This window comes from Ascaphus truei, chromosome 8, assembly GCF_040206685.1.
Source record: "Ascaphus truei isolate aAscTru1 chromosome 8, aAscTru1.hap1, whole genome shotgun sequence".
Taxonomy (NCBI): domain Eukaryota; kingdom Metazoa; phylum Chordata; class Amphibia; order Anura; family Ascaphidae; genus Ascaphus; species Ascaphus truei.
The window spans coordinates 70,099,706-70,122,466 of record NC_134490.1 but is presented as its reverse complement, the minus strand read 5'-3'; the positions used below and the strand labels follow the sequence as shown (position 1 = coordinate 70,122,466).

At 46.4% G+C, this 22,761-nt stretch overlaps 1 protein-coding gene across 3 annotated transcripts; it reads left to right on the top strand.

Annotated features, from left to right (window-relative positions):
- Positions 1-495: 495 nt before the first annotated feature.
- On the top strand, positions 496-22,522 carry LOC142500963 (calcium homeostasis modulator protein 3-like). 3 transcript variants are annotated; one of them, XM_075610224.1, is made up of 4 exons: positions 496-783; positions 15,089-15,374; positions 20,476-20,731; positions 22,046-22,522. In XM_075610224.1, the coding sequence occupies exons 2-4, from the start codon at positions 15,097-15,099 to the stop codon at positions 22,442-22,444; spliced, it is 933 nt and encodes a 310-aa protein (XP_075466339.1). In that variant the 5' UTR covers positions 496-783; positions 15,089-15,096; the 3' UTR covers positions 22,445-22,522. The 3 variants fall into 3 exon arrangements, with proteins under 3 accessions (XP_075466339.1, XP_075466340.1, XP_075466338.1); XM_075610225.1 differs by lacking the exon at positions 496-783 and adding an exon at positions 13,827-14,049 and having other exon boundaries at positions 15,089-15,362; XM_075610223.1 differs by lacking the exon at positions 496-783 and adding an exon at positions 13,827-14,049.
- Positions 22,523-22,761: the final 239 nt, after the last annotated feature.

Sequence of the window (22,761 nt, the reverse complement as noted above, 5' to 3'; positions counted from 1 at the left end):
AGGGGGGCATTGAGTGAGTGTAACGCTCGCTCTACCCACAAACAAGGCGAGACCCCGGTACTAAGGTGGGAAGGTACAAAGCCACGCACCCACAGCAGCGGGAGCGTGCCTGGAAGGCGGATTGTCTAGCGTTGCCGGGTCTGGGTTGGAGAGAGAGGGTTAAGCGGTATGCTTGCAGGTCCTGGGATTGGAGAGAGTAAAATCGTAGACGTCCGTTAGCCGTGGTCAGGGATTATAGATGGTAGGATAGTCCAGGTCCGTTAGCCGTGATCAGGGGTTGGAGAAGTCGCCGTAGTCGAGGGTAAGCCGAGGTCAATATCCAGAGGGGTTCACTTACAAGCCGGGTCGCTACACAAGAGGTTAATCTGAAAGACGAGACTGGAACAAGGCAAGGCACAACTGTAGGAAGCAACGAGGCTACACCGAATTATGCTGAGCACTGACTGAGAAGAGGCACAGGGTATATGTAGGCAGACAGAACCAATGGGGCAGTGGTGGGATTCTGCCGGTTCGCACCGGTTCGTGAGAACTGGTGCCTAAACTTTTCTCAGTTCTTAGAACCGGCTGCCTTCCCCCCTCTGTGCCCTGCTGCTGCTTAGACCCCGTGTGGAGCAGCACTCAGCCTCCGCTCTCCCTGTAACACCTTCACGGCGCCACTCATGTGAGGGGGAGAGGGGGTCAGAGTATGCCCAGTTAAACAAGCTGGCATCACTCCAATAAGAAGTTGAAGGAGAGAACTTGCCTGCTGCTGCTGCTGGCTGCTCCAAAACGGTCTCACACCTGGTAAGTGTTGTAGGCAGCCGCTCAGTTGAACTGGCACACAACCCCCCCCCCCCTCTCCCCTCCCGGCACACAACCCCTTCTCCCCCCCTTCCGGCACACACCCCCCCTCCCGGCACACACCCCCCCTCCCGGCACACAACCCCCCTCCCCCCTCCCGGCACACTGTTTTAGCTGAGAGAGAAAAACATAAAATTTATCAAATATATACTTGCACTGTCTGCTTGCAAGTTGCACTTTGGAAAATGCATTGCACTGGGTCCCACTGCTGCCCTACCGTGGTCTCTCTGCTCCCCCCCGATTTCTCTGCTCTCCCCCCTGTCTCTCTGCTCTCCCCTTGTCTGCTCCCCCCCTCCCCTGGTTTCTCTGCTCCCCCCCTCCCCTGGTTTCTCTGCTCCCCTCCCCCTCCCCTGGTTTCTCTGCTCCCCCCCTCCCCTGGTTTCTCTGCTCCCCCCCTCCCCTGGTTTCTCTGCTCCCCTGGTTTCTCTGCTCCCCTCCTCCCCTGGTTTCTCTGCTCCCCCCCCCCTCTTCTGGTTTCTCTGCTCCCCCTACCCCTCCCCTGAATTCTCTGCTCTCCCCCCTGATTTCTCTGCTCTCCCCCCGTCTCTCTGCTCTGCCCTTATTTGTCTGCTCCCCTCCCTTGGTTTCTCTGCCCTCCCCTGGTTTCTCTGCTCCCCCCCATCTCTGGTTTCTCTGCTTCCCCCCCTCCCCTGATTTCTCTGCTCTCCCCCGATTTCTCTGCTCTCCCCCCGTCTCTCTGATCTGCCCTTATTTGTCTGCTCCCCCCCCCTCCCCTGGTTTCTCTGCTCCCCCCCCCTCCTCTGGTTTCTCTGCTTCCCCCCCTCCCCTGATTTCTCTGCTCTCCCCCGATTTCTCTGCTCTCCCCCACCCGTCTCTCTGCTCTCCCCTTATTTGACTGCTCTCCCCCCCTCCCCTGGTTTCTCTGCCCTCCCCCCGTCTCTCTGCTCTGCCCTTATTTGTCTGCTCCCCCCCCCTACCCTGGTTTCTCTGCTCCCCCCCCTTTCCCCTGTCTCTTCCCCCCCCCCTGTCCCCTCCCCCCCCGTCTCTTCCCCCTGTCTCTTCCACCCCCCTGTCTCTTCCACCCCCCTGTCTCTTCCCCCCCAGTCTCTTTCCCCCCGTCTCTTTCCCCCCCCTGTCTCTTCCCCCCCTGTCTCTTTCCCCCCCCCTGTCTCTTCTCCCCCCCCTGTCTCTCCCCCCCCCTGTCCCTCCCCCCCTGTCTCTTCCCCCCCTGTCTCTTTCCCCCCCTCCCTGTCTCTTTCCCCCCCTCCCTGTCTCTTCCCCCCCTGTCTCTTTCCCCCCCTCCCTGTCTCTTTCCCCCCCTCCCTGTCTCTTCCCCCCCGTCTCTTTCCCCCCCTGTCTCTTTCCCCCCGTCTCTTCCCCCCCTGTCTCTATCCCCCGTCTCTTCCCCCCCCTGTCTCTTTCCCCCTGTCTCTTTCCCCCCCTGTCTCTTTCCCCCCCTGTCTCTTTCCCCCCCTGTCTCTTTCCCCCCCTGTCTCTTTCCCCCCTGTCTCTTTCCCCCCTGTTTCTTTCCCCCCCTGTCTCTTTCCCCCCCTGTCTCTTCCCCCCCCTGTCTCTTCCCCCCCCTGTCTCTTTCCCCCCCTGTCTCTTTCCCCCCCTGTCTCTTTCCCCCCCTGTCTCTTCCCCCCCTGTCTCTTTCCCCCCCTGTCTCTTTCCCCCCCTGTCTCTTTCCCCCATCTCTTTCCCCCCGTCTCTTTCCCCCCCTGTCTCTTCCCCCCCTGTCTCTTTCCCCCCCCCTGTCTCTTTCCCCCCCCCCTCTGTCTCTTCCCCCCCCCCTGTCTCTTCCCCCCCCCCCTGTCTCTTTCCCCCCCCCCCTGTCTCTTCCCCCCCCCCCTGTCTCTTCCCCCCCCCCGTTAGAGAGAACCTGTTGCTTAAAATGTTGACGTGTGTGTGGTGTGTGTGGTGTGTGGGGTGAGTGTGGTGTGTGTGGTGTGTGTGGTGTGTGTGGTGTGTGTGGTGTGTGTGGTGTGTGTGGTGTGTGTATAGCTTCTTGTCAGAGTTCAGCTGTGGAGAATCCGCTTGTCTGCCTCTGCTTTGTTGCTTCTCAGCTTTTATATTCTGGAGAATCCGCTTGTCTGCCTCTGCTTTGTTGCTTCTCAGCTTTTATATTCCCTAAAGTTCTGGTGAGTTCCTGAGATTTCCATGTGCATGGTGCGGAGGGGAGAATAATATGTGTAAAACGGAAGTATGTGCTGCCGCTTCTTGCATTAATGGGGCAGTTGAAATCACGAGTGGGCTATCCATTTGCTGGAGATTTGACAGCACGGAGTTCTCCAGTGCGCATACAAATGAATAGAAAGAGGGACGGGCCTAGTGCGCAAACGCAAGAGAGGGGGAAAAAATAAAAAAATAAAATATTTTTAAAAAAATTCACGCACGCGCAGTAGAAGGCAACACCAAGTAAACTAAAATTTCACACATGCGCAGTAGAACAGGGCCCGTTCGGCACATGCGCGGGAATAAAACGTCACGCATGTGCAGTAACACAGGGCCCGTTCTGCGCATGCGCGGGGGAAAAAGTTACGCATGCGCAGTAACATATGGATCGTTATGCGCATGCGCGGGAATAAAAAGCCGCGCATGCGCGGTAGTATAAGGTCTGTTATGCGCATGCGCGGGAATGAAAAGTCGCGCATGCGCAGTAGTATAGGGTCCGTCCTGCGCATGCGCGGGAATATAAAGTCGCGCATGCACAATAGCATAGGGTCATTCTGCGCATGCGCGGGAATAAAAACCCGTGCATGCACAGTAGCATATGGTCCGTGCTGCGCATGCGCGGGAATATAAAGTCGTGCATGCGCAGTAGCATAGGATCCGTTTTGCGCATGTATGCCTATGCTACTGCCGAGGAATAAAAGCCGTAGAAGGCGCGGTCTAGTGCGCATATACAGGAATAAAAGTAGCGCATGTGCAGGAATAAATCTCGCAGTAGAAGAAGGACGTAGGTTGCATGTGTAATGAATTAAGATTAAGGCATTAGAAGGCTGCCTTCTACGGCGCTTGTGTGGTAATGGATGGAACCTAGTGCGCACGCGCAGGAAGTTAGCGCATGTGCAGTAGAGGACGGACCCTTACGATTCGGGGGCAGACGGAGTACATGCCTGGCATATCGGAAACTGGTCATATCGCGATGATCTATTATAATTCTTTGTTATTGGAAAATGTGGTTGCTGCTTGAAGTACAACAACACTGCAATAATTTAGTGCAGTGTGATGTCGGCTCCAGTTAAAAGACTGATGGATGCGATGCTATGAGTACACTGGTATATGCACCGGATTGTGAACGGCTGTTTTATTGAATTCAATCTATGGCGATCTAAATACTTGGATGCTGATTATAACAACTTTGCTACCATTCAGGGCAAGTCGGAATATGGCCTTTCGTCAACAGAAATAGTAATGCTACAGTAAGCGCTGATTACTCTGATATGTGCACTGCATTTGCATTGAACTGCCTTATATGTTTGAAATAACTTTGTGGTATTTAATCATGCTGTCATTATTGGGGACACTGTCCTTAGTGTATTTGAGGTGGTGATACCTTTAAGCACTGCCCAAATATTAAGACTCCCCTACATGACAAACAAGGGGGGGAGAAAACGGAGGGAGTGGGGGGGGAGAAAACGGAGAGAGGGGGGAGAAAACGGAGGGAGTGGGGGGGGGAGAAAACGGAGGGAGGGGGGAGAAAACGGAGGGAGTGGGGGGGGAGAAAACGGAGGGAGTGGGGGGGGAGAAAACGGAGGGAGGGGGGAGAAAACGGAGGGAGTGGGGGGGGAGAAAACGGAGGGAGTGGGGGGGGGGCGGAGAAATGTGCCGGCAGCAGGGGGGAGGGGGCGGGAAATGTGCCGGCAGCGGGGGGGGGGAGGGTAGGGGGGGAGGGAAATGTGCCGGCAGCGGGGGGGGGGGGGGCAGCCGGCAGTGGGTGTCACGGTAGCTTATGACAAGATATAATGAACACCAAATATCTGGGTTGAACTGAACGAGGCTTAGATATAATAAAATATATTTATTCCTTAAAAAAGGTGAACACAGCAATATAGTACAATTAACAGACAAGAAGGTAACACTTACTTAGGGTTGGGGGATGGAGAAGTATCAGCTAGCAATTCTCCAGCAATCCGGTGACATTCCAGGTGGAATCAGAAGCACAACTAAAAACTGTAGGGTTGACACAGTTTATATAACTGTGTAACCCTAATCTTAACTTTGAATATCGACTATTGGTGATCAATTATCTGTATCCAATCCCTAACGTGGAGACACAGATTAACCCATGCCCCCCAGCTAATTAGCCCATGTGTACTGGGGCTCTATGGGTAGCACCATAATTAAATCAGGGGCGGCGACCAGTCTATCAAATGAAGTATCTGCATTGTTTGTAGGTGTAGACATAACACTTACAAACCACTCCAGTTTGATGATTCTCCACCCTCAGGTAACAATTAGAGTGGCAGAGTCTGTTGATTAGTACTTGATCTGTTGATTAGTACTTAGTGTAAACAATCAGGCAGTTAACTTTTGATTACAGTGCTTAGGCTCAATCAGCCGGCTGCCCTTCATGACCTATTAGCATAGCAGATGGAGTATGCATTTTCAGGGCAGATCCAAAATACCATACATATACACTTTAATATCTACACATATTAATAAGTTCCATTCTGGTGGGCTCAGTGGGTCGAAATTTGCCAGTTCTTAATGCCTACAGTGACTCCACATATTGGCCAAATATCAACTCTCTGCGACTTCCAGAACTGGAGATGCAGAAATTCACTTTAAAACATTAAAATACAGGATTATAATGGAACAGGGGAACATACATTTTCATGACATGACAAGGTGTAAACCACATTCCTGGACCGCAGTCCAGTTAACCCCTTGCCTCTCTGGTGAGGTCAGGGGGTGGCCATATGGGGTGCAACCCCTTTAATACCGGGCCAACCCCCCCTCCCTCTACAGGGGGTACCTAGCACCTAGCTAGCTGTTTTATTCTTTTTCTATATGAGTTTGTCCGGTCCTCACCACCGGGGTTTTAATATTCACACACTGTAAATAATGTACACATTATGAATCAAGTATATATGTTAATCAAATTTGATTCTTTTTTTTTATTACCCCCCTTAGAGTAGTTATCATGACCGGTCCCTCTTATTGGTCCTAATATAGCCCATGGTAGATATTTACCTTCTGAATAAGACACCAATACCAGGTTTAAGACTTTAATAGGTTGAGTGCAGCATTTGAGGACCTTTTCTCTGATCTTCTCTGATCAGACTCTGCAGTTGGAAAATAGCAATCTGATGGTAGTCTGGGACATTTTGACTCCGCTGGTGTTTTACCGCGGCCTCGCCGCAGGGACACAGCCATTTATCAGCGCAGCACCAACTAATGGCTGGAGGAGAAATTGTCAGCCCCTGCTTTTCTCTCTGCATTCGGCAAAACCGGGAGATAGAAGACAGGTAGGCTGACCTGATGTCCCAGTTTAGCCTGGACAGTCACAGTTTTTAAGGCTCTGTCCTGACTTTTTCGGCTGCTGTCCCGGTTTTCTGGACCCCTGGCGAGCGCCAACGGCGCATGCGCGATCGACAATTGACATTTGCCGACTGCTTGTGCGCATATGCGACTGGCAAGCTCCGATCGCGCATGAGCATCCACTAAACGACTTCGCATGCGTGACATTTTGTCCCAGTTTTTGTCGGCACAAATATGGTTACCCTAGCCAGGAGGCATGGAGGTGGGGAGGGAGAGATCTGAGGGAGATGTGAGAGGGACTGGGGTCTTTGTGAGAGGGACTGGGGTCTGTGTGAGAGGGACTGGGGTCTGTGTGAGATGGACTGGGGTCTGTGTGAGATGGACTGGGGTCTGTGTGAGAGGGACTGGGGTCTGTGCGAGAGGGACTGGGTCTGTGTGAGAGGGACTGGGGTTGGTGTGAGGGGGACTGGAGGAGGTGTGAGAGGGACTGAGGGAGGTGTGAGAGGGACTGAGGGAGGTGTGAGAGGGACTGAGGGAGGTGTGAGAGGGACTGGGGGAGGTGTGAGAGGGACTGAGGGAGGTGTGAGAGGGACTGGGGGAGGTGTGGGAGGGACTGGGGGAGGTGTGAGAGGGACTGGGGGAGATGTGAGAGGGACTGGGGGAGGTGTGAGAGGGACTGGGGGAGATGTGAGAGGGACTGGGGGAGGTGTGAGAGGGACTGGGGGAGATGTGAGAAGGATTCTCTCTGCCCTCCCTGGTCTGTCTCTGCCCTCCCTGGTCTGTCTCTGCCCTCCCTGGTCTGTCTCTGCCCTCCCTGGTCTGTCTCTGCTCTCCCCAGCCTGTCTCTGCCCTCCCTGGTCTGTCTCTGCCCTCCCCGGCCTGTCTCTGCCCTCCCCGGCCTGTCTCTGCCCTCCCTGGTCTGTCTCTGCTCTCCCCGGTCTGTCTCTGCCCTCCCCGGCCTGTCTCTGCCCTCCCCGGCCTGTCTCTGCCCTCCCTGGTCTGTCTCTGCCCTGGACAAAAGAAACAGTATAATGACAATCAAGTAGCAATATGTAAATATTTTACGAAAGGCAAATAAATGATTTATTTCAATCAAATATTGTTGTTTTTCATTTTTCACTATAAAAGGATGGTGCGGTCTCTCCTCTCCCCCCCTACCCCCCCCCCTACCCCCCCCCTGGAGAGAGAACCTCTTGCTAAAAATGTTGAATCCCACCACTGGGCAGGGGGTGGAGCGGAGGCGCGGCCCCAGCAGAAGCTGGGATAGGCTGCAGGAGACAAGAGGCACAAATGATGCTTGACACGCAGCTGGGGATCGTTGCACGTCGTCATGTGCGCGTGCCGTGCGCGAGAGCAGTGCGGCACGTCCGGGGGGGCGGAGCCAAGCTCCGTGGCAGGGGCTGAAGAGCTGCGGGTGCGCGCGCACTCTGAAATCAGAGCGGGGTTGCGCGCATGCGCGGAGAGTGGAGCAGCAGCAGCACTAGGTAAGGAGGGAACACGTCGCAAAGGACAGGTTCCCCAATTCCTTACAGTGAGACAGGAGGAGGGGGATTGAGTGAGAGAGGAGGAGATGAGTAGGTGAGGAAGTGAGAGAGTAGGTGGGTGAGTGAGAGAGGAGAGGGTGAAAGAGATTAGAGTGAGAGGAGAGGGGGGAATAAGAGATGAGAGGGGTGAGTAAGAGAGGGAGGGGTGAGAGAGAGGAGATGTGGTATGAGTGAGAGAGTAGGGGGTGAGTAAGAGAGTTGGGGGTGGGTGAGAGAGTAAGGGGGTGGGTGAGAGATTAGGGGTGAGAGAGAGGGTGATTGAGCAAGGAGATTGGTGAGTGAAAGAAAAAGGGGTGGGCGAGAGGGGTGAGTAATAGAGGGAGGGGTGAGTGAGAAAGGAGATGTGGTGTGAGTGAGAGAGTAGGGGGTGGGTGAGAGAGGAGAGGGGGTGAGTAAGAGAGTAGCGGGTGAGTGAGAGAGTAGGGGTGGGTGAGAGAGTAGGGAGGTAGGTGAGAGAGAAGAGCGAGTGAGTGAGAGAGAGGGTGATTGAGCAAGGAGATTGGTGGGCGAGAGAGAAGGGGGATGAGTGAGAGAGGAGGGAGTGAGTGAGAGGAGGGGTTGAGAGTGATGTGGGGAGGGTTAGGGGGGGGGGCAGTAGGACAGTGGCACACCCCAAAAATTGTGCCCATTTATTAGCATGCTGGAGAAAAAGGTTGGCCCCCCATGATCTACAGATTTTTTCCCATGGGAACCAGATTATTATAAATTGTTATAATCTTTTAACAACATAGATTAATGAGATTAATGAGCCATCTAATCTACATTAAATTATAAAGTACATATGAGATCTTGATCATTAAAATGTCTAGTCCATCGTGATTTAACTTTCTGTACTTTCTTTTCCCCTTTTGCCACAACATTGTTTTACTTTAAAAAGAGGAACTGTAGGGACATTTCAGAAAATATTAGATGAACATGTTTCCTTAGGTCACACAAATATTTTGTGAATAATATAACAATGTATTTGGATTAATTTAACAAAACTAAAGGAAGATTTTTATTTGTTTGGTTTCTTTGGAAAATAGACATTTTGATCCAAAGCAGAAGAGGGTCAGGACCGTGCTGCGGAAGAGGATGCCAGATCCCACTTGATAAAATGACATTATACAAAAGGAAATACTAACTTCAACGGAAGTGTCTCTGTGATAGTGCCCCGATCGGCACTATTGCAGTTGAATGAATAACCCCCTGTGTGCTATCCTACTGAAAGGGTCAGATTTGTTTTCCTGCCTTTTGGCCCCAGTATGGAATGCTACGTTACCCATGTAACATTAATTACATAAAACATTACCACCTCTGCTACTTGCCTGTCCATGGATGTTCAGCTAATAACTGCAGACTAAGGGACCTATTCAGGTCGCTCCGATAATCTCGCTGCCATATCGATCGGGTTGGCATGTTCCTACCTCACGGTCTGACTTTTGTGTTATCACGGTAACGAGTTATCGCAAGTCAGATACCGCTTGGTAGGAATATGCCACACCGATTGGTTTAGTAGTGTCTTTTTCAGAGTTCTGCCTGTGCGATCTGCCTGCAGTCAGTAAGAGCTGCTCAGAGAGAGCTGCAGCTCCCTGCACAGCTCTTACAGGCGATCGGCTTTTATTTTAATTTTATTAACATATTACTGAAGCAGGGGGTCTCTGATCCTGAACCCCATTAATTTCAGGTCCGGGGACTCCCTGTTTCCCGAGCTACAGGTCCCAGTACAGGGTGCTGGTATCTCCGGCAAGTTTAAATGTCCCATGTCACGTAACATGCGAGAACTAAACTTGCAGGAGATACCAGCACCCCATACCGGGTCCTGTACCTCGGGAAGCAGGGAGTCCGCGGACCTGAAATTAATGGAGTTCAGGTCCAGAGACCCCCTGCTTCAGTAATATGTTATTAAAATAAAAACAGAATTTCATTACCTTAGCGGCTAACTGCTACGGTAATGAAGGGGTTAACCACCACTACACGGTTTGTTGTTGGTAGAGGGGGTAGCTGAAAGTTATAGTTGCTCCAGGGATGGTGATTAGGCATCCCGGGTGGGATTAACTCCTTCCTTACCTTAGTGGATACAACCACTAAGGTAAGGAAGGGGTTAACCCCCACCACGAGCCCTAACCACCCTCCCCGGGGGAACTATCCCTTTATCCCCTCCTCTACCACCAATAGCAGTTTTACCCATTCCTGTGTGGTGTTGGTGGTAGAGGGGGTGGGTGAAGGGGTTAGTTGCCCCCGGGTGGGTGTTTAGGTCTCCCAAGAAGAATTAACTCCTCCCTTACCTTAGCGTTTGGAACTGCTAAAGTAAGGGAGGAGTTAATCCCTCCCCTGAGGCCTAAACACACACCCCTTGGAAACTATGAAGGTGGTATTTGGCCCGTGGTGGGTGTTTAGGCCTACCGGGTGGCTAGCAGGAGGGGTTAACCCCTTCATTACCCTAGCAGTAGGAGCTGCTAAGGTAATGAAGGAGTTAACTGCTCCTGCAACCCTCCCAGTAGGCCTAAACACCCACACTGGGGCAAGTACAAGCTTCACCCACCCTCTCTACCAAAATCAAACTGGGCACTGGTATTTAACCCCTTAATTACCTTAACGGTTAGGCACTAAGGTAATGAAGCTGCCTGTAAACATATTTTTATTACATAGGATTGAAGTAGGGGGTCCCCGGAGCTGATATTAATGTGGGTCAGCTCCGGAGACCCCCGACTTCAATCTGATGTAGTAACAATACATTTTCTGCTTCATATGCATATCGCAAATCCCATGTCGCCACAGATCAGAACATGCGAGTTGCAGCCGCGATGTGTATCTCAGTTACCTGAATAGCTCGATTCGTTTGAGCATTTTTGAGCCACCGCTCAGTTTCTCTGAACAGAAGCATGACCGATCGGGAAGAAGCAGTTTTGTAGCACGTTTGCCATGTTATCAGAGTTCTCTGATGCAAACAACTCCTAAGGGTGGTCACCTTCACTGCCATTTTCTTTTTTGGTTTGGTCAGAAAAAGGTTCGTGTTTTGGTTTTGGATTTGTGAAAAAATGATGGAAAAAATCAAAAAATATTTCTAAACATTTGGGCAAACTTTTTTTTTTTTTTAACTTTTCTATGTTTATAATATGTTCATAAGTTTTTAATTTGCAAAATTCCATATTGGCCCACTTTATAGGGGAGGAAAAGCCATCATAAGATGAGCCTCTTGGTTCTAGGTTTGTATTTTGCTGGGACTCCACGGCTCCCCTGAAAGAAACCAATGTTAAAGCTGCAAAACTGCAAGTGTGTTTTTTAATAAATCAGTTCTGTACTATGAGAAAATACTTGTAGACTTTTTTTCCGTTTAAAACAACCCTGAATGACATTTTTAATGTATTATAATATAACAAGCATTTTTGTCTCTATAGCAACCATTCACAAAGTCACATTCCCTTCCTCTTATAAAACAGGCTCTGGCACACCCTTTTTGAGCCCTGTCCTCACTCTAGCAGTGCACCAATTGTATCTAGTGACCACCTGGTCACATGATCTTCCCCACAGAACTTTGCATCTTTGGTCCTCTTCTGCTGCACTGACAGCCATTTAGGGAACCCCTGAGCCGAATCTTCACTGATTGATCACAGGAGAACAGATTGATCGGCAACTTAGCTAATTAATTATCATTGTGTGGATTGTATTGATGCACATATTAAAAGCAAAAACACAATAAAAAATGGTGCCTGGACTGCTGCTTTAAGCTGGGAACATCTTTATATATCAGATACAATGAATTAGAACGTAATTAAAAAAAAATATTCAACATAGGTTGAACTTGATGGACATATGTCTTTTTTCAACCTCATCACTATTTAACTACAGTATGTAACGTGCCGGATGGCACATGTCAGAGAAGCCTGTTATTAAACCTATGGCCATCATGTAAATAAATTGCAAATTGATAGGATTTTCAATATTTTGATATGAAGACATTGTCTCTGCTCTTGATAAAAGTGAATACTTCTTTAATTAGTTCTGTTGTGTCACAATCAGCACATGTGCATCTGTGTACAAAATGTAACAGCAGCAATGCCATGTGCAGAACAGTAGAGGGGGCTAATTACACATGCATGTCTGTTATTTGCTTAAACACGGAGTATAGCATTTTCAACTTGTATTACATAAGTTTTCATGCTTATTACTCCAGTACCTGATTTGTTTTTTATTACTCACAATTGCAAATATATTGTATTTTCTGCTCTAAAATCTAACTCGAGATGCACATTAGGTAATTAGGCCAAATGTCTTTCCACATATACTCAGAGGGGAACTTTTTTCTGTGCCCACAAAATTGTATTGTATTTTAATGGACATGTAAAGTAATTTGAGTTAGGCTTCAATTACCCCTATAAGATCACTGATGCCAAGACTAATTCCAAATCAGTAAGAGCTGACACAGCTCTGCATATGTCATAAAAACTCACAGGCGTGTGTATTACCACCAGCTTACTCATAATAATAATAATAATAACTTTATTTCATATAGCGCTTTTTTCCTAAGCGCGTCACAATGACAGTACAGCACAGCACATAGGAATGTTACAGACACAGTCCCTGGCTGGATGAGCTTACAATCTATGTTTTCGGTGCCTGAGGCACAAGGAGATAAAGTGACTTGCCCAAGGTCACTTGGAGCCACCTGTGCTGAAGCAGTGACTGATTGAGCCACCTGTGCTGAAGCAGGGATAGCCTGAAAACCTGACCTGTTGGGGTCTTTGGGACTGGAGTTGAGCCCCCCTGTTCTAAACGATACCTGCCATAAGTTCCAAAAAGTATGGCAACCCTGTCTCTCGTACGCAGGAACCTCACATGTAAATTCCAACTCAATCCTCTTATAAGCCTCCCACCTAATCCAGGCTTTCCCCCTAACCTCCACTATAAGGACCAGGATAGAGGACGAACAGAAAAGAGAGTTAACACCCAGTGGTAGAGCTCTCTCCCAAACAAGACGGTTGACATTTGACCAAAAAGTATAATGTATTATGCACAATGTACTTCTCCTGTGATGTAAAGGCTTTTTCTTTTGTACCCCTTTCCCTTCCCTCCTATATGTGTTATGTTTATATCAAAATGACAATAAAAATATAAGTTGTAAAAAAAAAAAAAAAGTTCCGGTGTGTAGAATAAAGTGACAAAAATCCCTCCAGTGCACAGCAAATAAAAATACCACTAGTGAGCCCATTCGCACGTCTCAGACAGGTCTGCAGCCCTGTCTTTCCTCATTATCTCTTGGCATACAATGCTTCCGCTGCAGCCGGGGATTCTGGGTAATGACATGCAAGTGAGCACACTCAGTGAGTCACTCTTTACTTCTTATCCACATGTATAAATAAACATCAGCAGGGATAGTTTTGTGGTTGCACTAAGGGGACCCCTTGTTTGTTTTTAGAGATCAACAAGAAACTCCTTTTAGTGATTATAAAATGATTAAGGACACTACATTGAAGTAGAGAGAGGTTTTATCTTCCACATTTATTTATTGAGAGCATAATTGTGTACAGTATTGTACTTTTGCTATAAACATGGTTTTATTTGAAAATTGTCCCTTCCCATTTTTTCACTACACAAACATCACTGAAGATAAGTAGGTTACTCACCGGGGGTTGTTCATTTAAGTGCAATAGTGAAGATCGGGGCAGTAGTGCATAGAAACTTCCGTTGCCCTGCTTGGTACTAGCGCAGTTAAAGGATTAACCCTTTCTGTGCCATTAAAGACTGAAAAGACTTGTGTCTAATTCTATCACAATTACTATGTAACATGGTGTACCTGTTTCACTGGCTGATTTGTCCATATAACTAAGCTTTACAATGAACACACATTTAATATGTTTTACTATGATATATATCTTAATTCTTAATCTTCAAAGTAAGAACATCTCACACATATTTCAAACGTGTTGAAATAATATTGCACGGGATTACCATTTTTGACATTTTTCTTCTTTTGTCGCGGTGAAGAAACACAACCAGTTGCGCCAGCAGCCTGAAAGGTGTGATATGGTTGCTGTCGTTTTGACGAAATACGTTCTTGTTTCTTTCCCTCGACAAGTACAGAAAAATACAGAACATCTCAAAATATTTTCGGTTGCCAAGAAATAATGAAGAAACCAGCCGGTCTTCGCCGTGTGCGTTCGGACCGGTGGGCGGAATAAGAAAACCGAGAAGGGTCTTTCCGAGGCTCTATTTATTTAGAATTTCTGCAAGTGAGGTACTGTGGGTTCTTTTTGTGTCTTGTCTGAAATAATTATAGACGATAGAAATGACCACCTGACTGCCAGTGGGACCAGCAATGCTCATAATTATAATATATATATACTGTATATAGACAGTGTAGATTGCGCAGTGCGTACTGTAGAATGTTGCAGTCACAGATAGTCTGTGACCACGGAAGAGTTTACAATCTAAATTTGGTGTTTAAACAGGCATTCCAAACGGCACTTTAAAAAAGTATTTGTTTTTGTTTAAGTATATGCATCCTTTGATTACCTTTATTGAAAACTAGTTCAACTGATCGATGAGCGTAGATCTTGCTTCCCAGGGTTCACTAAATGGCTGCCTTTCTGTTTCACTCAATCCTTCAGTCAGTGTAACTCAGCAGCTACAATGTATTCTTACATTACTTAGGTATCATTATCTATTGTTACAGTTTGCAGCTCAAACTGCTGGGGATATTGGCAACAAATGATCACAAAATGAAACAAAGATGTTGCAAAGATCTTGCATCTGTTGGAGAGGTGGGCTAAAGCCTGCTATAAAAATCAAAGGATGATTAAAACTCATTACAAATAGTAATGCGTTGGAAAAAAATGGTACTAAGTGTTATCTAATACTACAGAACAGATCTAAAATACAGTACACACAAATGTTGAATATTGTATGGGCTGCTCCTTTAAGACACAGTTAGATGTGATTTACACAAGGACAAAGCTGCTGACACTGCGAATTGAACACATTTAATCCGTTTCAATCTTTTACTAGTACTGCACTGTGTCAACAATCTATTTGTAACTATAAAATTAAATAACTCCTTCATGGCTGAAGCAACGAGTTAAAGGGCATAACACCAACTAATAGGAATAAAGGTCAAATGTTACAATATTATTCTCTGTTGTGAGCTTAGCTTTGTTTTCTGTTTTTCCCCGTCTTCATTTGAAAGAAAAATATAAAGTACATTAAACCGTATATAAAAAAAATGGTCAAACTAAATACAATCCTAATTTGCTGATGTTTCTTTTATTTTAATCTAGAGGACACGATGGAACAAGCTATAAAGTACTTTCAATCAGGCCCAGAGTCCGTAATGAATGGGATATGCCTGGTCCTAGCCATTGTCAGCATGCAGATCTATAAGATGTTTAACTTTACCTGCCCATGCCTGCCAGGATACAATATGCCCTATGGATTATGTGTCATGCTCGTCCCACCATTAGTGTTTTTCTTCGTTGGGATCATTGTAAACCAGTATTGTGTTTCATTGGCATTGGAGTATTCTAGACCTGAAGGCCAAAGAGAAAAGAACAGGTTAGTTTTAAGGTAAGAGTCAATTTAACATGTTTTTTTTGTTGTTGTTGATATTTTTGATTAGACTGATCGAATATTTTTTTTTAAACATATTTAAAAAAATAAATAGTTTCTGCATTTGTAACAGTTATATACAGATTATGGATGACATGATTTTCCTCATAAGGTTTGGCGTGCGTTACGATTCTTTGAATGGAAATTTCCTGTCCTAACGCATTAACCGGTAATATAACTGCTACATCGGTACACTAGAAAGGGGGGAACTCACACTCAAAATAGAGAAAAAAGGAAAACATCAGAATAAGGTTCAACAAAGTATCCGGCCGCTCCTCATTCTCTTACCGTGCACCTCACAGTCTACCGGAGACTCTCACAGCCGCCACCAATCTAAGTTCCTTCCAAACTAAGGCCGTCTCACATTTTAAGCTGGTCTGTAACTGTTACATACGCCTATAACATATATTATCTGTAACTGTGCATGCAATGTCTTTAAATATAATGTATAACCTCTGCTCATTTAAAAGGTAACCATGTATTTGTCATCATAACTCTGTGCCCAGGACATACTTGAAAACGAGAGGTAACTCTCAATGTATTAATTCCTGGTAAAAACACTTTATTAAGAAATAATAAATAATGTACTGTATACATGCAACAAGCCAACACCATGTACCAGGTGCACAACCAAAACAGGAGAAACAACGTTTTTGGCTGATTTCCCGGCTGTCCGGTAACAAGTAGCTGGTTATGTATGTTTTAGTTTTTTTGTTTGCCTGGGAGCTTAGATAAGCATTGTCTATCATTCTATCCATTGCATTTGTCTTGTTGCTACCATTGTTATTTTGTTTTGTCCTTAGCTCTCATAGTTGCACCTCTTTGGTTGCACGTAGTATATGGTGCTGGCTTGTTGCATGCAATTCCCCCCTGAGCCGCACTTGGCTGTGATCACACCACGTGTGGTCCACGGTTCACCAGCTCATGTTTCGGGGCAGGGCAACAGTAAAGCTGACTGCATCTGTATATACAGTAAATGACTTATTCTGATTTTTTGTCTTGTTTTTTTCTTTTTTGAGTGCAGGTTCCCCCCTTTCTAGTGTATATATGTTATTGTGAAGTATATAGGGCTCCATGCACCTATACAAAACTTTTTCTCCGGTCTACAGGAGGAGTGCTGATTTCTACCATGGTGTATATATACTGCCACATCTGTATTCTTCTAGCATTTTCTGTGGTCCCCTGGTATAAAAAGTTACTTTTATATAGTAGCGGCAGGATGTAAGGCAATATCATAGGGCTGGAACTTTGGGTGCTAAGGCTTCTGCAATATACAGTGCTACATCCCCCTCCTTCTCTCTGCATTTCCAACTGGCAAAGTGGGCAACTGACAAGCAAGAGCTTCCATTGGCTACTTTGTAGTGCTAACACCACCATCAACAAGCAGCACAAAGTAAAACACATTTTCAGGTATACATGGTTGGAACCAGTCATGAGTCCGCTGCTCAGTCCTATATTTGGTTCCCATGACATCCCCTATATGCAATGTACTGAGTGTGACCCCAAAGTGTGCCACCCACTGCACACAAGATATTTTCAGCATACTTGGCCACTGTACATACAGTAGATTTCACAATCCCATATAAAGACGTCTCGGGACAGAGCATTCTGTCAATATTGTTATGCTATGACATATTGGCAACGTGTGGAGTGAGAGGCTATACATAACAAAATACCTATCTGCCCATTTGGCTCTTGAGAAGCATCTGTGTCTCTAAGCGTCAATGTATCAAGTGGGAGAGTGGTTGTAGGTGGGGTTAAGGAGAAGTTACTCTATGCACATACTGTATTATCAGGAGCTATATGAAATTCTATGTCTGAAATATTGTAGCCACTGTAACAGTGAATTGTACTTCTGGAGTAAGTTGTGTACAATATCGCTATTCCATGTTGGGTTCTGGAAGGTATAATTCATTAAGAATACTCATGGATCAAGATAGATTTTTTTCACCGAGTAAAAGATTAAGGGGCCTACTGTATGCTCTAAGCATTCATAAAAAAAATCACCGGGCCATTTAAATCGCCATTTTTTTTAGCGTTGCTATCACGGTATCAGAAAGCCTCGATTACCTGTGATAGCAAAATTCATAAAACGGGCGAGTAGTCGGCGGCGTGATGATCACCTCTCTGAAAAGGGCTCACCTGGCGATTCCTTTCAGCGGCAGAGAGAGAGAGAGCTGCTCAGAGAGAGCCGCCTCTCCGTGCACAAATCTCACCTGAAATTATTTTTTTTAATATAAATTGTATTACTAGTTTAGATGAGCGGGGGGTCTCCAGAGCAGAATTGCGTTGATTTGAGGTCCGGAGACCCCTTGCTTCCCGAGATACAGGCCCCGTTATGGGGTGCCGGTATCTCCTATGCATTTTATTCCCACGGTCACATGACGTGGGACATTTAAATGATGACGATGACGCCATTCATGATGGCAGGGGTATGTAGAAAGGTTTATTTACTTTATTTATGCTGGCTGGCTTATGTTTTATTTAATAATGGGCAAATGAGCTATTATCCATATCTGGATAATAGTTATTTTGCCCATTACTGTACTGTATGTATAGGGGGATGTGGGAGGGGGGGGGGGTATGTATTTAAAAGTATTGAAAAAAAATGTTGGAAACAGGATTGGTACCGCAGGTCAGCGGGGACCACCTGAGGGCCCCCGGACACCGTGGGGACCACCTGAGGACACCCGGACACCTGCGGCCTCTCTTATCAATCATGTGGGTATTAGTGTTTATTGTGGATAGCGGGGGTGGGTGAAGGGGATATTTGGCCCTTGGTGGGTAGCCGGAGGGGTTAACCCCTTCATTACCTTAGTGGTTAGCCGCTAAGCTAATAAAGTTGCCTGTAAATGCATTTTTATTGCATAGGATTCATGCCGGGGGTCTCCAGTGCTGATATTAATGGGTATCAGCGCTGGAGACCCCCAGCATCAATCAGCATCAAATGCATAAAAAAAGCATTTTTTCCCTAAGTCCTGTCTCGCCGCCTCTCAGCGGCCTCTCAGCGGCCTCTCAGCGGCCTCTCAGCGGGCTGTCAGCGGCCTCTCAGCGGCCTCTCAGCGGCCTCTCAGCGTGCTCTCAGCGTGCTCTCAGCGTGCTCTCAGCGGGCTCTCAGCGGGCTCTCAGCGGGCTCTCACCACCTTCACGCCAACTTTTCCTGGCTTGAGGATTTGGGGAGAAACTCGCCATTCTAGAGCCGCGATAAGACTCAATAAGCTAATCACGGCTACTAGAATTGCACGAGTTTCAGAACCTGCCGATAACTGGCTTATCGCTGCTCACTCTGCAATTCTTTCATTGAAGGCTCAAAATTTTGTTGATTCAGTCTTTTATCGCCCACTTATCGACGCTTACAGAATCGTAGAAAGCATTTTGGCTGATAAGTGCTCGATAAGTGGCTTATGAACGCTTATAGCATAGGCCCCTAAGGCTCATTCATCAGAGCTTATGAAAATTAGATTGAAGGTTGCTGATGCTCAGAAAACTTAATACAAGGTTGTTGGATTTTTACCAAACACAATAGATCATAGACTGATTATACAGATATATTTGCTAAAGTATTAGTATACTGTATGTACTACTGATGTGTTTTGGTTGTAACTGTCTCATAACTAAGATACATATTACCCACATCAATGCATTTGCTTCTATAGTTTGCTTAGAATGAGCCATAACAAGAGTGTAAGTGTTTATTAGCAGAACAGAGTGTTTGTGTCCATGAGAAGGATATTAAATATATAGATCCATAAGCCAAATTTGATTCAGATTGGTATCAATAGAACACACTATGACTCACATACTCTTAAAGATTATTTACTAAGCAAATATCATTAGAAATGCACACAGTTTAATCTGACATCAAAGCGTTCATTTCATTGCCAAGTGCATACATTCTCCATAACAGAACCTGATCTGTGTCTAAAAAATTGAATATCATTGCTTCATCAATAGAAGGAAATAATTGCTTAATTTGCACCATATCAAGGAATCCATATATGAGACTACAACAATTAGAATGAATTAAATACATTATTCAACATAATGTTATTCCAAGTCCTATCTGACTAAACTGTATATTCCTTCATTGACATTCAACAAATACCTGTATGACACAAACAGTACACAATGAACATTATTTTTCAATGTCTGAAAATGTCTATAGCTATTAAGGGGTTCTGGAGATCAAAATATATGATGTTATCAAATAATTACATAGGTTTGCAGTCCAATGAATTGGTTTGTTTAACTTCCTAGATACTTTAACATTGTAAAATCTATTTTATATTTAAGTTACTTTAGTTTTCGTTTGGACAGTGTAATCTTGAGTACATTGCGCTGTAAAGTTTACAACAAAGCAGAAGAGCAATGTACTCAAGATTACACTGTCCAAACGAAAACTAAAGTAGCTTAAATATAAAATAGATTTTATTATAACACAGAGAGGAAGGCCCACTATCTTGGTTCCCCTGGTTGGCATTGACATCAGGGACAAAGCAACTAGTGAATAACATCTTTACAAGTCTTGTGCATATTGTCTGACAGAGCCCATGAAGTGCAGCGCTATGGATCGACCACGGTTATAGCGCCTGAATGACCCAAGTCCAACCTGATGCTCATTCCATGACGAATACCTGGTGCGTCTCTAATACCGGACTGGGTCTATTGCTTTAGTGCACTAGTATAAAAATGATTTAATAACGTTTTAGTAAGAATATTGTCAAAATAAACACAAAAAGATTGCGGAAATAATAACGCAGAGCTACTGGACTACCATGGCTATTTCTACTTAACTCAGGAAATAATAATGATTTCTGCCAATAAATGCAATTGGCTGAGCTGTTCAATTATATTTGCCCATTGTTGTGGCCCATTCCATTCTCAGCCCCTTCATTGTCAACCTGCAACGCCTGCGTGCGGTTAATATCAGACAGTTCATCTTACCGAGCCACCACTGGCACTTTTCAACACAATGTACAGTACAGACATTAGGCGACAGATTCTAATGTATAGAAGAAACTCAGTTGTCTCATGTGCATGTGTGTTCTCCCTAAATCAGGAACATGTTCCAGTCACTGATGCTGAGAGCGATGGTGACTCCGATCGTGTGGATCATCATTAGCCTTCTGGACGGGAAGCCCGCTGTCTGCGCCTTTAGTGAGAGAGTCGATGCCGAGCAGTTTGGTGGCTTCGCCAACTTCTCAGGGATGAGCACAGAATTATTACTGGCCAAAGTGCCTTGTAAACACTTTGACCTGCTGCGTATGTCCACTACCAGAAAAGCAATATCCAGGTTCCTCAAATGTCTGTCACAGGTAAATTGCCATCACAGGATTTGACTTTTAGGATCCATTTGCCACAACTAAAGCGTAGGTTGTTTTTTTTTAAGCCACAATCCATGTTGCCTCCTGTTAGAGGCTAGTTTATTGTCAAATACAGCCACACCACGTTTCCTATATGTGCACACTGTAGGAGCCACACCACGTTTCCTGTATGTGCACACTGTAGGAGCCACACCACGTTTCCTGTATGTGCACACTGTAGGAGCCACACCACGTTTCCTGTATGTGCACACTGTAGGAGCCACACCACGTTTCCTGTATGTGCACACTGTAGGAGCCACACCACGTTTCCTGTATGTGCACACTGTAGGAGCCATACAAAGTGAACCTGTAAAAAAGAAAGAAAAGAAACAATTGATTAACCCTGTATTCGGAGTCAGGAGGTGGCCTGGTTCATTCTGTGATTTCACTTGTGATAGTTTAACACACTGAGAGTCATTACTAATCAGCAGTGGTTGACAAATCACCAAAAAATCTACTCACCGCCTAGTACCACACGTGTGCTGCTTGGGCCAATAGGAGCTCACCACGATGTTAAATCCACTCGCCCAGGGCGTGCAAATGTATAGGTTTGTCGAACACTGCTAATCAGGACATAATGGTGGCTGCAGATAGACATGATTGCTATTGAGTAAGGGGTTAATATTAACTCACTGAAAGTACCTTGCGCAGGAGAAAGGGGTGTTGGCTAGAGTAGCCGTGTGCATTTTCCGACGAAAATCCTCATTGAAGTCTGTTTGGATATTCCGGTGACAATGGCCGGTCACCGCTTCAGCGTATGTAGGATTAGGTCCTAAAAATAAGTTGGGGCACCCAAGGTCCACTAGAGGCTTTTAAGTACCTCATTTAATCTGCTGTGAAGCTGCTTCTCTATGACAGAGCTATCGCTGACATTCGCAGCATAAGGCTGAGTCCCCGCTGGTGCTGATCGGGCGGCGCTTGCGGCGGCTACTTACATAATAGATATATGTAAGTCCCCGCTCACGCGGTGCTCGTGCACGGGCACACACGCTCACCCTCGCTCGGTGCTTAGGTAAACAAAAAAAACTATACTTACCAGCGCTCAGCTACCCGCAACGCCCCCCTCCCCTCCCCCACACGCGCGCGTACATGCAGGACATCCGGTGCTCATGCTTGGATCGCTCTCCCAAGCATGAGCGCGCTCAGCGCCAGCGGGGACTCAGCCTTACAGTATCTCAGCGCTACAGCGTATGCTATTAAAACGACGTAAAGAAGAACGCTGCCGTCCCATGTGTCAGTGCTTTCTATTTGCTCTTTCCCATTTAGGTCATCGGTTGGATTACGGTGCTGACCCTGATTGTGCTGGGCGCTGCAGCTCGTGTTATCGCTCCCTTGTTCAGTGGTCCTGCAACTATACAAAGCCGTTACTGGAGTCGGTATTCTGACATAGAAGAGAAGTGTGTTCATGTGACCTGCGTACAGTACAACCATATGTTTGCTGAAAAGTACCTAAAGAACCACTTCGAAAATGCTGGGGCTCACCATGAAGCCGTGAATGTGGGGGAAGGACACCAGGCCCCATTTCCACACCAGCTAATGGATTACTTAGACATATGGTACAATTGCAGGCCACCAATTTATATTAGGTGTCAGTCAGAGTTACAGCCAGGGCCGCCAACAGAAATCATGGGGCCCAGGACAAATGAAACCCACCCGAACCCATAGCGCACCTACCACGAAAAAATATTCTTTAGCGTGCAACTTTTACTTAACTGTTTTCTTATTGTGATACAGAAAAAAACATTACAATGCAACCTGTTTATTTTTATATTTTCAACAAAATACAGGTGACTGTCTGCCTAAGTGGGTGGGTGAGTGAGTGGGTGAGTGACTGGGTGGGTGAGTGAGTGACTGGGTGAGTGAGTGAGTAGGTGAGCGAGTGGGTGACTTGGGGGGTGACTGGGTGGATGAGGGAGTTGGTGGGTGAGTGACTTGAGTGACTGGGTGGGTGAGTGACTCAGTGGGTGAGTGAGTGACTGGGT